Source organism: Salvia hispanica, chromosome 4, assembly GCF_023119035.1.
Source record: "Salvia hispanica cultivar TCC Black 2014 chromosome 4, UniMelb_Shisp_WGS_1.0, whole genome shotgun sequence".
Lineage (NCBI taxonomy): Eukaryota > Viridiplantae > Streptophyta > Magnoliopsida > Lamiales > Lamiaceae > Salvia > Salvia hispanica.
The window spans coordinates 26,161,355-26,175,533 of NC_062968.1; the positions used below are offsets into that span (position 1 = coordinate 26,161,355).

Sequence of the window (14,179 nt, forward strand, 5' to 3'; positions counted from 1 at the left end):
CCGAAACCCGCAGATTAAATTTTCAGGCCTAGAATTAGTGGAATATGAGGTCCACAACCAAAAATGGTAAAAGTGAAATGAGACAAATTTTAGGGGACGGACGAAAATGGGAAAATAGGACAAATTTTGATGGACGGGGGTAGTAAATGATAGCAGAAAATTAATTTGAGTTTGGGATGTCAAATTTAACTTGGGAAAAATCTTATTCAAACACAAATTATAAATAATTTAACAACTCATGCAATTTTTTTTTAAAAAAATTCATGCATTTTTTAAACATCAATTACGATTTTAATTTTTAGATTAATGCAATCATTGAAAGAATAATACTAATTCAAATTAATTAGAACATCTCCAAGAAAAAAGATAAATAAAAAGGTAAAGAGAAGTAACTATCATATTCATCTCTTCTTGATAAAATTTATATATTTAGAGAGATATTATATCTTTTTTTCATTTTGAGAAGATATTTTACCTCTCTTCTTCTCGGTGGAAAATGTAAAAAGTTAGTACTTATTTTTGTTTGTCTTCAAAATTGAATTATATTACCCGCCTTAATAAAATTCGAAAAAGAGCAAAAACAGAACTCTTGTTCTCCGTTTAATTCGACGCCGTTCTGCGACTTCATTTTCCGTCGCCATGGATGAAAGCGGAGGAATCTCAGGCATCGAGTACACAAACATCGACGCCGCCGCCGACGCGATCGACTGCTCCACCATTTTCCATCTCGTCACCGACATAGTCGGCTTCATTCTCTTCATGCACCAGCAGATCCCCTCGTAATTCCATAAATTTCAGCAAAATCCCAACCCTAATTCCAATTTCTAATCAATGTTGCTGTTTTTGGCAGATTACTCCAGGACATCACGCTCGAATTCGATGGATTGCGGACCGAATTCAAGGAACTGGTGATTAATTTAGATAAGATTTCATTTTTTTTCTTCATCCCAATTTACAATTTGTTCATCCCCAAAATACGTAGCCGGTAACTGAAGTTTCTAATTCTGCTACAAATTAGGAAATTGAGCTCGCGGAGAGTGAACCGAAGGCGCCATTGATAAGGAGAAAGCTAGCTGCCAGAAAAAGGGAAGTGAAATTGGGGATAAGAAGGTTGGAGAAACTGATGGGGTGTGTATCGAATCTCAAGGCTGCACTTCAGTTGTTGGTTGCTGAAGTTCCAAATGTTGATAAAATCTCTCTGGTTCTTGGACCTAGTCCTCTAAGGCCTTTGCACATCTTTGAATTGAATTTCTCAAATGGGAGGCCGTTTTTGGAGGGTTTCAGTCGAAGTAAAACTGCAGAAACGCTGTCTAGAAAGGTTGTGGCAGTTTCATTTGGCTTAAAATTTGATTTTTGTCATACAATTTTATTCATATGTTTTTTTTTTTGATAGGCGATTCGTATGATGATATCGAAGGGTGTTGGATCGGATTCTTATCCTGGTAACTGAGATCACTGCTCTTTGTTTCATTGATTGCTGCAAAAGTTGTGTTTCTGTTCATGATTTTTGCCTCTTTATAGGTCCTACAAAATTATTTCTCTTGGTGAAAGCTCCCTCTTACCTTAATCTGCCTCTGCACTTTCTTCCCAAGCGTGAGTTTCGACCAAATAGAAAGGTAAAAAAAAGCTTCAAGTTTACTGATTTTTCTTTAAGCCCTGCAGCTTAATTAATCTAATTGTATAGTGTGTTAGATTCTGGTTAAGAACTTAAGATTTATGCACCTGACTCTGTCCACATTGTTTATAACAATGAGATATCAAGTTTTGAATCATGAGGCTGTTTTGTGTGTATAATAAGAAGTTGGGGCTGTGTTTATAGCCTAAGAGGCTCCGGTGTAGCACATTCTATACTTTGCTGATATGATGGTATATTGTTTTGTATGTATTTGTTACAGACCAAGCCTTTTAGATTGAGATTCAGGTGCAGAACCCAGAATCCGGAAATGAATCCTCAACATAATGACTTTGCTAGCTCAGTCGACTTGCAGCACTCTCCATCAACCGATTTGATCTGGTAAGAGATCAAACTGCGGTTTTCATGTCAATGGTTTTGAGATTAAGTAATGTTGGTAACAAACTGTGTTTAGTGCATGTTCGTCTTTGATTCATTACAAAAAAAAAGATCTCTCCTCATCTGCAGACTGCAATAGCTTCCATTGTTCCATGTTTTGTTAATTTCCAAGCATGCATTGCAGTCTCTTGAGTCGTTCATCCCTCTGAAATTCTAGCGATAATCCATTACTATGAGAATGTAACTCTATGGTTTATATATCTCGTGCATTGATGGCTTCGATGAATGATGAGTTTGAAATGGGTTTTGGCTACCCAAATCTCTTCGATTTTGCACTCTGCTCTGCTAAAAACTTGTTTCTGATTTGGTATTGCATTTGCTCTGCGCTTACAGTCTATCTATATTCTTGTATCCTTTCCCTCCAAGAAAGCAATCGTTCGCCTTCCTAGATGCTATAACTCTCTATTGAAGACAAGCTTGTTGATGTCGCAGGTTTCAATGTCGACACACTATCAAGGGCTTGGCCGTGAGGGCGTCACCAGCAGAAGATTGAATTGCGATGCTGTGCAGATAGGGCAGTTCGGGCTAGAGTTTGTAGTCTGTAGAGCAATGAAACAGCCTTCTTTTCGCTTTTTGCGGCTGCAGATTTCACAAATGTTGTGCATGTTTGTATGAATAGAGGGGGAAGAAGGTAGAAATAGATAGTACTACGACATATACGATAATCTTACATACTTAATGTGAGCACCATTTGTGAACGTCGAATGCCACTCTCGTTTAGTTCACGTTTGCATTATTTTATTTATTTATATAGTATTTATTTTGATTCTAATATCTCAAAAATTATTACTCTCTTAATTCCATAGTAACAGGGGCGTTTTTCCATTTCTGTCCGTTCCATAGTAATAGAGTCATTTTCCTTTTTAGTAAAAGTCAACAAATCTTTTTTCTCTCTTCATCTCTCTATTTTTTTTTTCTACTTTATTCTCTCTTTACTTAACTCACCTAACACAACTCAGTGTCGAAAAGTTTTGCCTCAATTATTATGGGGAACGAAGGGAGTACTAAAAAGAAAAAATATGCAAAAATAAAATAATTGTGAAAAATTGAAAATTGAAGAGATATTGAATTTGGAGAGTAATATCAGCAGTTTCCAAAATCAAAACGACGGCATTTCCTCTCTGGAAAACCGGCGCCGGCGAAGATGAAGTTCCAAATCGAAGACATAACCGTATACTTTCCGTACGACAACATCTACCCGGAGCAGTACTCGTATATGCTGGAGCTGAAGCGCGCCCTCGACGCCAAGGGCCACTGCCTTCTCGAGATGCCGACCGGCACCGGAAAAACAATCGCGCTCCTCTCTCTGATCACCAGCTACGTCCTCGCCAAGCCGGCCAATCCGGTGAAGCTCCTCTACTGCACCCGCACGGTGCACGAGATGGAGAAAACCCTAGCCGAATTGAGGTTTCTGCACGATTTTCAGGTGAAGGAATTGGGGCCGTCGGCGAGGATTCTGGCGTTGGGGCTCTCGTCGAGGAAGAACTTGTGCGTCAATCCTCGCGTTGTCTCGGCGGAGAATCGCGATTCGGTGGATGCTGCTTGTAGGAAGCTCACGGCGAGCTGGGTTAGGGCAACTGCGATTGAGAATCCTGATGTTCCGAAGTGTGATTTTTTCGAGAGCTATGAGAAGGCTGCTTCTGATGCGGTGTTGCCTCCTGGAGTTTATACGTTGCAGGTTTTTTTTCCCCCTTTTTTGGTTTGGTTGATGAAAATGTTGCCTTTTGCACTCTTCGATCTTCTGAGAATTGTATGTTTGGTCATTTTAAGTTTGATTGGGAGTACGAATTTATGATTTTTGATTGAATCAGAAGGTGTTTTCGCTATTGATTTGTCTTGGATTGAACTGATGGAAATGTGTTTTGAATTGTGGTTTGCATCTGATTCTCTGGTGAACTGTTAGAACAAAAATGGTAAAATGTATCTTGATTTTTTTTGTATTGCTGCTGAAGGATTTAAGGGTGTTTGGGAAGCAAAAAGGGTGGTGCCCGTACTTTCTAGCACGCCGTATGGTTCAATTTGCAAATGTAGTGGTATATAGTTATCAGTACCTGCTTGATCCGAAAGTTGCTGGGATCATATCGAAGGAGATGCAGAGGGAGACCGTTGTGGTGTTTGATGAGGCCCATAATATTGACAATGTGTGCATTGAGGCACTAAGTGTTAATGTGAGGACGCAGACACTTGATGGGGCGTCACGGAATCTGAGTAGGATGTCCCAGGAGATTGAGAGGTATGTGCTTTCATTTGTCTTTATATACTGATGGTGATAGCTTTCATGTTCAAATTAAAGACCGCGACAACTGAAGTTATCAGTTTATGGATTAGAAGTGTCTCCTTATGCCATATGACATTTGATTTCTGTGTAGCGTTTTTAAATGTTTTGCGTAGCATAGGTGGTTTGGAGAGCTAACTCCATGTTCAAATTATCAGTTTGCATATATGAAGTGTCTCCTTAGTCCTTATGCCATATGCCATTTGAACTTTGCTTTTTTTAGTAGTCACATTAGCTATATTATAGTACAATATATACTGCATATGGATGATGACCACTTTCGATCCTATGAGGAAAAACAAATTACTTACCAAAACAACCATGGATTACAGAATTGATCTGAAGCAGTTATGGATACAAGACTTGATCTGAATCTAAATTCTTTCACTGTTCTGCATAAAAGTTTTGGTATTATTCCTCCTGTAAGTGTGTAATGAGTGATGACCACTCATTCGTCCTATGAGGATATCCGGAAACTTCACCTTTGAATATTCTTTCATCTTAACTTTATTCTAACATGGTAGGAAGGTTAAAGGCAACCGATGCTGGTCGACTGCGTGCAGAGTACAACAGGCTTGTTGATGGTTTGGCACAAAGGGGGGACCTTCCTAGTATGTTGAGTAAATTGGTATTCACTTAATTTTTTGCATGAAATATCTCCATAGGTGATTCTGACATTAACTTCTCTTCTCTCCTTGTAGATGGTGACACATGGCTAGCAAATCCTGCCTTGCCTGATGACATACTAAAGGAAGCAGTACCTGGAAATATAAGGCGCGCAGAGCACTTTTTGTCAGTTTTGCGTAGGTTTGTACAATATCTTAAAGGGCGAATGCAAACGGAAAATGTTGAGAAGGAGGGGCCTGTTACATTTGTTGCATCAATCAATTCACAAGTAGGAATTGACCAGAAAATGCTGAAGTTTTGTTATGATCGACTTCACTCTCTTATGTTAACCTTGGAGATTACCGACACAGATGAATTTCTCCACATCCAAACAATCTGTGATCTGGCAACTCTTGTGGGGACCTACACTCGTGGATTTTCTATTATAATTGAACCTTTTGATGAAAGGATGCCACACATACCTGATCCTGTTCTTCAGGTATATAGCTTTTATAGCATGCCGGAGAAGAAACATTCAATACCCTCCTTTTGTAGGTTTGGATAAGTGTTACTAGGTGGTAGCAGATTTGAGACCTTTATGTGCAATGATTTGTTCTTCGAGAACTTTCCCAATCTACTAATGTTCAGACATCAGATGTTGACATGTTGTGCTGGGCATCTTTAAACGGAATCATAGCATTTCTGTATACTTTAGTGCTCAATGACTAATTATTTGTTCTGTTTAGTGATTTTCAGCATTCTTTCTCACAAATCATATTGGTTTTCAGCTTTGTTGTCATGATGCTTCTCTTGCCATAAAGCCTGTATTTGAGCGATTTCAGTCAGTTGTTATTACATCTGGGACACTGAGCCCCATTGATCTATACCCCCGTCTTCTCAATTTCAATCCTGTGGTGAGCCGAAGCTTTACAATATCCTTAACTAGGGATTGCATATGCCCAATGGTTCTCACTCGTGGAAGGTAACTAGTTAAGGAGGTTCTATGCTTATGATACCTCTAAAATCTGTTTTAATCCAACACCAAATTTTGCTCTGGCTGTTGCATTAACTCTTCCTCTTTTTTCATGTTTTATTTCAGTGATCAGCTTCCAGTGAGCACAAAATATGATCTTAGAAGTGACCCTGGTGTAGAGAAAAATTATGGCAAACTTTTGCTGGAAATGGCATCTGTTGTTCCAGATGGAATCGTGTGCTTTTTTGTCAGTTATTCTTACATGGATGGAATTGTTAGTAGTTGGAATGAATCTGGCATTCTAAAGGTAATCATCCTCGTACAATGTTTCCTGGAAATTCCAGTATAAACTTTCAAGTTAGTTGTTGGTACCTTCCTTGAGGCTTTGTTTTGTAAAAGTTTCGTTTTGAATGTGGTGCAGGAAATTATGAAACATAAACTGGTTTTCATAGAGACCCATGATGTTGTTGAAACTACACTTGCGTTAGACAATTATCGTATCGCTTGTGATTCTGGAAGAGGTGCCGTCTTTTTCTCAGTAGCCAGGTATTTTTTTTCTGTTGTGCCTTCTATGCTCTAGCACTTGCGTGAGGGGTATCTATGAATGTTATTTCTTTTCCTCATCCAGACAATTGTAGAATTCCAGTAGCAGTGGTCACTCGTTGTTGGAGGAGAAGAAGTGATGCATGACTAAATAAACTTTAATAAAAGATTACATCTTGCGCGGCATTACCTATAATGTATTTTGGTTAAGGATGATATCGTATACGATGGTGGTTTCTACCGATTTGTGTGATTAAACATTGTTGCTGAGTGTCTTTATTTTGTCATCTTATCCATAGATGTCAAAACTGTAATGCACTGGCTAGTGCTGAGAATACATTCTGCTTATTTACAGGTTATGAATTTAACCTAATTTTCCTTCATGAACACATCATAATCATTACCACATTTGATTGCAGGGGAAAAGTAGCAGAAGGTATAGATTTTGATAGACATTATGGCCGACTTGTTATCATGTTTGGCATCCCATTTCAGTATACATTGAGCAGGTTGGTTAGCTGTTATGACCTTTTTCTGCCTACTAAAATTGATTTGCAACCGTTTTAGGCCTGGATTATGTATTTAATGGTTATCGCTGTCTATTATGAGTAGTATTTATTCGCAATCAGATTGAATTAATGCATTCTAGAACAGACCCTCACTTATTCTACTAGTATTTAATTATGATTGTCGTGAGATTCTACCGTATGCTAAACTCTTCAAATGTTGCAGAATATTACTAGCACGATTGGAGTATTTACGGGAAACTTTCCAGATAAAGGAGGGTGATTTTTTGACATTCGATGCTTTGGTACTTTCAGCACCCATTATTTCCTTAAATATATAATCTTGATCTGTGCTAGTATATGATCGATCATTTTGCGTATACTTACTCAGAGGCAAGCTGCCCAATGTGTCGGACGAGTTATCAGGTCAAAAGCAGATTATGGGATGATGATTTTCGCTGACAAGAGGTTCACTAATCTTTATCCTTGTTTCTGCCCCCATAGAATATTTCTCCACCTAGAAAAAATCTTCGGCAATTTACAGAATGTTTGATGTGTCTTTATTGATTGTTTGTGCTTTTAGATATAGTCGTCACGACAAGCGCTCGAAGCTGCCTAGTTGGATACTTTCACATCTACGCGATGCACATCTGAACTTGAGTACCGACATGGCTGTGCATATTGCACGAGAGGTATGCTTGAACCTTAACCGAGTGGTGATTCTCAATATTAGGCTTATGCTCTGTATTTTCTTATGCTGTTCAAATAAAACGAGTAAATTTTTATCACCCGATACGTGCAGTTCTTGAGGAAGATGGCTCAGCCGTACGATAAGAGTGGAGCGATGGGTAAAAGAACCCTTCTTTCACAAGAAGACTTGGAGAAGATGGTCAATGGAGTTGAAGAAATGGTGTTTTGATCAAATTTTCAATTTGGTATAAACTTTTTTTTTTGGTTTTAAAATTTTACATTCTACATAGTTATATTACTCCATTAGTTTTTATTAGTTTTTATCATTGAAGTGAAATTAATATACAATAGTTAGATAAGTACACTTATCGCTGTTTTCACCTCTGTGATGCTCGGTCTCCGGCCGTGTGCACTCTCCACCACCTGAAAGAAAGATGTTCGTGCATAAGTTTTTGTGTGATCAATACGTGAGGAAGTCGGGTGAGACCGACCCGACTTCCCCATCGATGGATTTTGTCGTGTGTCAAAATTGAACATTAATGTTACCTTAGCTCTCAATTCAGCATTGAAAGTGCCATTATTGATGGAAGAATGAGCAGTGGTGACATGTAAACCTAAATCTCGAAGCATTTGCATCAAATCCAGCAACAATCCACTTTTATCCACGCATGAAATATCCACCAATGCATCACTCTCTATGATCGACACCTCCACGGTTGCCCCGACCTTCGGCCTCTTGCTCATGTCCGTCCTGAGCCTGCACTTCTCCCGCCGCCTGGCGTTCCTCTCGCTCTCCGCCTCGAGCTGCTGAATCCGCCTCTTGAGCTGCTTGAGGTACTCGATGGTGTCGGCGAGGATCGACGCCTTGTCCATCTTCGTCACGAACGGCACCATGGACCGCAGCACGACGAAGCGCTCGTTCAGCTTCTCGCGGCGGCGCCTCTCCGCCAGCACGTGGTTGCCGCTGAGCTCGTCTTGTGGGCCGCGGCGCGCGGAGGCAGAGGCGTCGCGGGGCTTGGCGTGAAGGAGTGGGACGGTGAAGAGTACGTATTTGAGGACCCCCTGGGAGGCGCCATCGAGGAGTAGGTCGCGGCGGTGGTGGGTGGAAGTAGAGGTGGCCGGTTCCGGGAGCCACTTGGTGAAGGCGGCGGTGTTGGTGGAGGACAGCGTGGACCACCGGTTTGACTGGTTTTCGAGGAGGCTTGACACTGTCTGTGAATAGTGGGTGTCTTCTTCCGTTATTAAATCGGCTGATGCACAATTTGTTAAATAAATATTTGACAAATTCATATGATTATTACATTCAAACTAAACATAAAAGGTGATTAAGCTTATAACCTGAATGCGGTGATCGGAAGCTTCCGGTGATGATGGGGTCTTTGCACGGCCATCTATGCATCGTTACATCCCTATCGAAGCCACCCTGCTCTGACGAAGTTCCTCGTTTAGTGACGGTGAGATGGTGGAAATTCGAGCCTAAATTATTCGAGCTATCATCCGGTGATCCAACCCTAATATCCTGGTCGGACATATCAAGATGCATTGCTTCAACAAGATTTTGATTAGGTGGAGTGGGACCGCCTACTTGGTCCGAGTCAGACCCAACTTCCTCTTCTTCTTCTTCTTCTTCCATTTCCTCTTCCTCTTCTTCTTCCTCCGCCATTTGAGATGGTGGAAATGGCATAGGCAATGTCAGAGAGTGATAACCGGGGCTGGAGGAGGTTGGGTTAGAAGTCGAGTGGCCCGATGGAGCCGGCCTTGGAGGGTTAGGGTTTTGACAATTGGCAAAAAAGCCTTTGACACGTTGGACCAATCCAATGTCATCTTGAACCTATTTAACAAAATTAATTTCATTTATTGAAATTATTGAATTGATGAATTAATATATATACCTTCTCTGTTGTCCCAAGTTCCACCACCCCATCCAGAAGAGGAATGCATACCACTGTCTGAAAGTTATAAAATTAAAATAATAATCAATTTTTGGAGATGAAATAGTATATAATTAGTGCGGAGATTAAAGACTATAATAATACCTGTATTTTAGCACTCTTGTATAGCAGACGATTTTTTTGGCATATGGGAAAGAAAAAATTAATAAGACAAATGTGTTAGTTGCTAATGAATTAATATGGTCTCACACTGTAACATAATTTTTTTGGCATAATTGCATGATTGTATGATTTATGAATTTATGAATTAATATGGTCTCACACTGTAAGATATTAGAAATTTATGAATTTTGTAACCTATAACATAATTGCATGATTCTGTTCTAAGTTGAAACGTCGTTCCCCAATTCAAAAATAAATAATTGGTAGAAATGAGAATGATTGTGTCAGAGTCGGAAGTGGAGCTGACGTTGCCGACCAATGAAATTTTATGATTGCACACCCCATGGACCGACTTGACTAGGAGTGGGAATACGGGTATCTGTGGATACCCGACCTGAAAAAACCGGGTATTCAAAAACCCGAAAATCATATAAATGTCTATCCAAAATCCAACCCGATATATTTTCGAGTACTCCAATACCTGCCTCGGGTATCAATATCCGACGTATCGGATATCCAAAAATCCGGCTCTTTACAGGTGTTAATAACTAATAAAAAAAATTCAAATTTTATATATTAATATGAATATATAAATATTTAAATTGACTAATATCTTTAATGTTGTATTTATTTTGTAGTATAAAACTATAAAAAAATGAGTCACTTTTATTTTAAAGTATATGTTTATATATATGGGGATTGGTTATATAATATGTAAGTAAAATAATAAAGTTACGCATTTAATTAATCTGTAGAAGCAACCAGTAATATATCCAAAAGTCAAAACAATTAACTAAAATATAAAAACCACATGAGTTGGTTATGCAATACATAAAACTTGAGAGTTTGGAGAAGCCGTGAACTAGAGTAAGAGAGATTGACTTATTTATATAAGTTTAGAAAAAGTTAACCTCGTAAGTTGTAATTAGTAAATAAATTAGCCCAGCTCTTGAAGCCCAAAATGGCTAAACCTAATTTAAAAAATGCTTTAAATAATAAATTGGATATTCGGGTAATATCCGATACCCACTCGAGTTACCCAATACCCTATTTATATTAAATTTCAATACCTAGTCCCATGGATGTAATCAATTGCTAACTAATTAACAATCCCAAATTGAGACCAATTTTTAACCATTAGATTAGAAGATCTTGTGGTTAATATAATGTCAAGTGTAATATATTTTAAATTTAAATAATTATTAATTAAATAAAAAGGGTATTAATGTCAAATCCTATATGTAGTAATTATAACTAACTACTTTCTCTCTCCTCAAAATCATCTCTAATCTTTAAATTTACGTAACTCTCTCAATTTAAATTATTTTTTCGCAAAAAATATATCAAATTAAAGATAATTTAATAAGGATTCCAACGAGATCTCAATTGCATATGTTCCGACGATGTTCGGGTGATGAAATTTGATAAATTATATTTCAATTTTCGTACATGTTGATAAGCAGCTTTTATCAACAAATGCAACAAAAAATCTCAATATATTGTAGGCAAAATCTCAATATTATGCATGCCCAATCTCAATAAAAATGTGTTGATATTTTCTTGTTCTTGTATTGATATTCTAATGTCATATTGTTGATATTTGTAATACACAATGTTGATATAAAAAAACACCCACGAAAATTATCATATGATAACATAATGACGATATTACCCTTTTGTTGATATTTTGTCAACTATCTATTGAGATTTGTGAGCTTTAATCTCATCCACTCATTTTAAAATCCAATGGTAGAGATTTAGTCTTGATTTTGGATTAGGGTGCTATAAGCATTAGAATAGGACCCCCTAGTCCCATACCCAATCCCATAAAATTGGATATTGGGTATGCAATACCCGGCGGATATCGGGTCGGATACGAGTAAACTCAATACCCGATAGACCCGACACTGATAGTATACCGCACAATCACCTGACCCCACCTCCATTCATCACTGATAGTATACCGTAAAATACGAGATTGAAACATAGTATGTACCTCAGCAAGAATAGTTCTAGAGAAGAGTGTGCTATCGGCTTTATTTGCTCTTGTAAGCCATATGTGCTGCCTATCTACATATGCCTTCCCAGGTAACCTTGCAATTAGAAGAAAAACACACTTAAATATTATCATTACTCCAATTTTTTTTCTTTATTAGTGTTATTCATTCCACAAATTAGAACCATATCATAACTTTTATGTTATGCATTTATGTCACCAACGACAACTTTAATCTAGAATTCAGACCAAATAAAACAAAAATATTTAAAACGGTTACTTTAAGAATAATCAATATAATATTAGGTGCATATATAATATACTATTGTGTAGGCAGACCAATAAAAAACACGTCTACTTAATTATTCTCCTCCAATTTTAAAATCGAGACGTTACATTTAAAAATGGTTGGTATATATATTGAATGCAGTTGGACGTATATATATGTCGTCTATTGAAGATTCGAAATAAAAAGGTAAGACAAATAATCATGCATGCAAAATCAGAGACTATATATTTGCTTGTTATCATCACCACCCTTTTTTGCAGACATTCATACTAACAACCTTCTTTTTTGAAGAAAAATCCATAAACACTTTCTTTCTTCCATTTTTTTTGGAAGAAACAACTTTAAGCAACCATCCCATATAAAATTAATTGTATTTATAATCTAACTATGTAAATAAACATTATCATAGTATTTTTGTCTCAACACACAACTATGTGGACACACATTTTTACTGAAAATTATTGTTGGTCCTTACTAAGTTGACGGTACTCAACACCAAATTCTTGAAGATTGGAGGATTAAGTAATTTTTACGTTAACCTAATCATGTACCGACACATATATTGTGTGTGAAATGTTGCCTAATGGAGTTGGTACAAGCTTTCATTAACCTATTTTCTTATATTCGAATAGCTAAGCACAAATCATATATTATAAGTACAAAAAAATTATAGCAAAAATATTTAATATTTAGTACATTTCAAAATTTGTAGAATGCATTAATCTAACTTATTACTATTCATACATAAAATTATTTATTAACCTTTTCTTTTACTTTCTATACCTCATTCTAACATTTTCTTTTTCTTTCCTCAAACTAATCTTTTGCAGCAAATTTACTTTGGTTACTTCTTTAATCTTTGATAGACGGTCTTCTTCTACGTCAACTTTGTAAGGGCTAAAGGTGATTTCGTACGATTTTAACAAAAATAATAATAGAAAAAATAAATAAAATGTGGTGCCACTCTATTTCGCCCACCCATGTTCATTCAACAGTTGATAATTTATACAATTTCAAACACATAATCTAACAAACTTCAAAAAGTGTAGTAGAATTTTATCCAAAATCTAACCACCAGTACAAAATTGGCCATCTCTTGCATGTGGAGTCATCAATGCATGCACACAAATATACCAATAAATTAACTACACATGAAAAAAAGTAAGAAACATCATTTATTTTATTTAAAAAAAAAAAAGAAAAAAAAAAAACTTACCCTATTCCCGGTGGAAACGAGAAGGAGACACACATCAAGTAGAACCACTCCGACTCCGTCAAATCCTCCGGCGAAAGGGCGGCCGAGGGCCTCCGCTCGGCCTCTCCCCCGGCGAGGCACTCGTAGAGCTCCCTCAGCTGCTCGCTCCGCTGCCGCATCGCCTCCTCCTCGCTCTCCTCGGCCGCCTGCACCGTCTTCCTCGTCTTTATCGCCCCGTTGTAGCATCCGTCGCTCCACACCATCACTCTTCACCGAACGTTAAACTTTTGGCCTCAGATATTAATCACTCTGTTCTATTGCTAAGGTAACGAGCACCAATACCCTAAATTTTTTTTTATCATTTTCTATATTAAATTAGACTCGAACCTAAAACTTTTGATGAAACTGATATCATCATTTTTTTTTATCATTCAGATATTGAATTCAATTTAAAAAAAGCTCACAAATATCGACTGTTCTATCACTAGACCAACACATAATTATATCGAGACTGAGAGAGAGCTAACCCTTGTTGAGGGCAGAATTGCCAGAAGAGGCTATAAGTCCATTGCACGGCCTGAACTGCCGCCTGCAACGAGCTCTGTAACCGGCTTCGCGGCGGCTCAGCCATAGCTAGCTTTGTTTAATTATTAATTCAATTTTCCAAATTGAATGAATTTTTTCCACTCGAAGGAAAAAAAAACCCTTTTTTTCTATGAACACTAAAAATGATAATGAAATTCGAAATAAAAAATTGAGAGAAGAAAAATGGTTGGAAATTGGAAGAGTGAGTGGGGAAATTGACTGGCTGGTAGCAACTAACATTTTGGTGTGTGAGAATTTGTGGTTTACCTAAATATTAGTAGTATGTTGATGTATAATGAGTCCAATATTTTTGAAATTGGAATTAGATAAAGTAGTAGTAACAATTAATGATTAGGATTTTTGGGATTGAGAAAAGCAATAATGGCGAAGACTGGG

At 37.5% G+C, this 14,179-nt stretch overlaps 3 protein-coding genes across 5 annotated transcripts; 2 read left to right on the forward strand and 1 right to left on the reverse strand.

Annotated features, from left to right (window-relative positions):
- Positions 1-592: 592 nt before the first annotated feature.
- On the forward strand, positions 593-2,843 carry LOC125224457. The gene is made up of 7 exons (XM_048127860.1): positions 593-779; positions 851-908; positions 1,019-1,318; positions 1,394-1,442; positions 1,522-1,616; positions 1,896-2,014; positions 2,504-2,843. The coding sequence occupies exons 1-7, from the start codon at positions 640-642 to the stop codon at positions 2,562-2,564; spliced, it is 822 nt and encodes a 273-aa protein (XP_047983817.1). The 5' UTR covers positions 593-639; the 3' UTR covers positions 2,565-2,843.
- Positions 2,844-3,144: 301 nt separating this feature from the next.
- Positions 3,145-8,109, forward strand: LOC125222577 (general transcription and DNA repair factor IIH helicase subunit XPD-like). The gene is made up of 12 exons (XM_048125272.1): positions 3,145-3,749; positions 4,024-4,304; positions 4,875-4,957; positions 5,048-5,451; positions 5,741-5,934; positions 6,052-6,232; positions 6,347-6,471; positions 6,888-6,977; positions 7,201-7,279; positions 7,366-7,442; positions 7,558-7,666; positions 7,777-8,109. The coding sequence occupies exons 1-12, from the start codon at positions 3,216-3,218 to the stop codon at positions 7,891-7,893; spliced, it is 2,274 nt and encodes a 757-aa protein (XP_047981229.1). The 5' UTR covers positions 3,145-3,215; the 3' UTR covers positions 7,894-8,109.
- Positions 7,947-13,942, reverse strand: LOC125222578 (transcription factor BHLH42). 3 transcript variants are annotated; one of them, XM_048125273.1, is made up of 8 exons: positions 13,726-13,941; positions 13,220-13,465; positions 11,715-11,811; positions 9,701-9,715; positions 9,557-9,613; positions 9,003-9,495; positions 8,211-8,914; positions 7,947-8,087 (listed from the first exon to the last, which is right to left on the reverse strand). In XM_048125273.1, the coding sequence occupies exons 1-8, from the start codon at positions 13,827-13,829 to the stop codon at positions 8,016-8,018; spliced, it is 1,788 nt and encodes a 595-aa protein (XP_047981230.1). In that variant the 5' UTR covers positions 13,830-13,941; the 3' UTR covers positions 7,947-8,015. The 3 variants fall into 3 exon arrangements, with proteins under 3 accessions (XP_047981230.1, XP_047981232.1, XP_047981231.1); XM_048125275.1 differs by having other exon boundaries at positions 13,220-13,541; positions 13,726-13,786; XM_048125274.1 differs by lacking the exon at positions 9,701-9,715 and having other exon boundaries at positions 13,726-13,942.
- Positions 13,943-14,179: the final 237 nt, after the last annotated feature.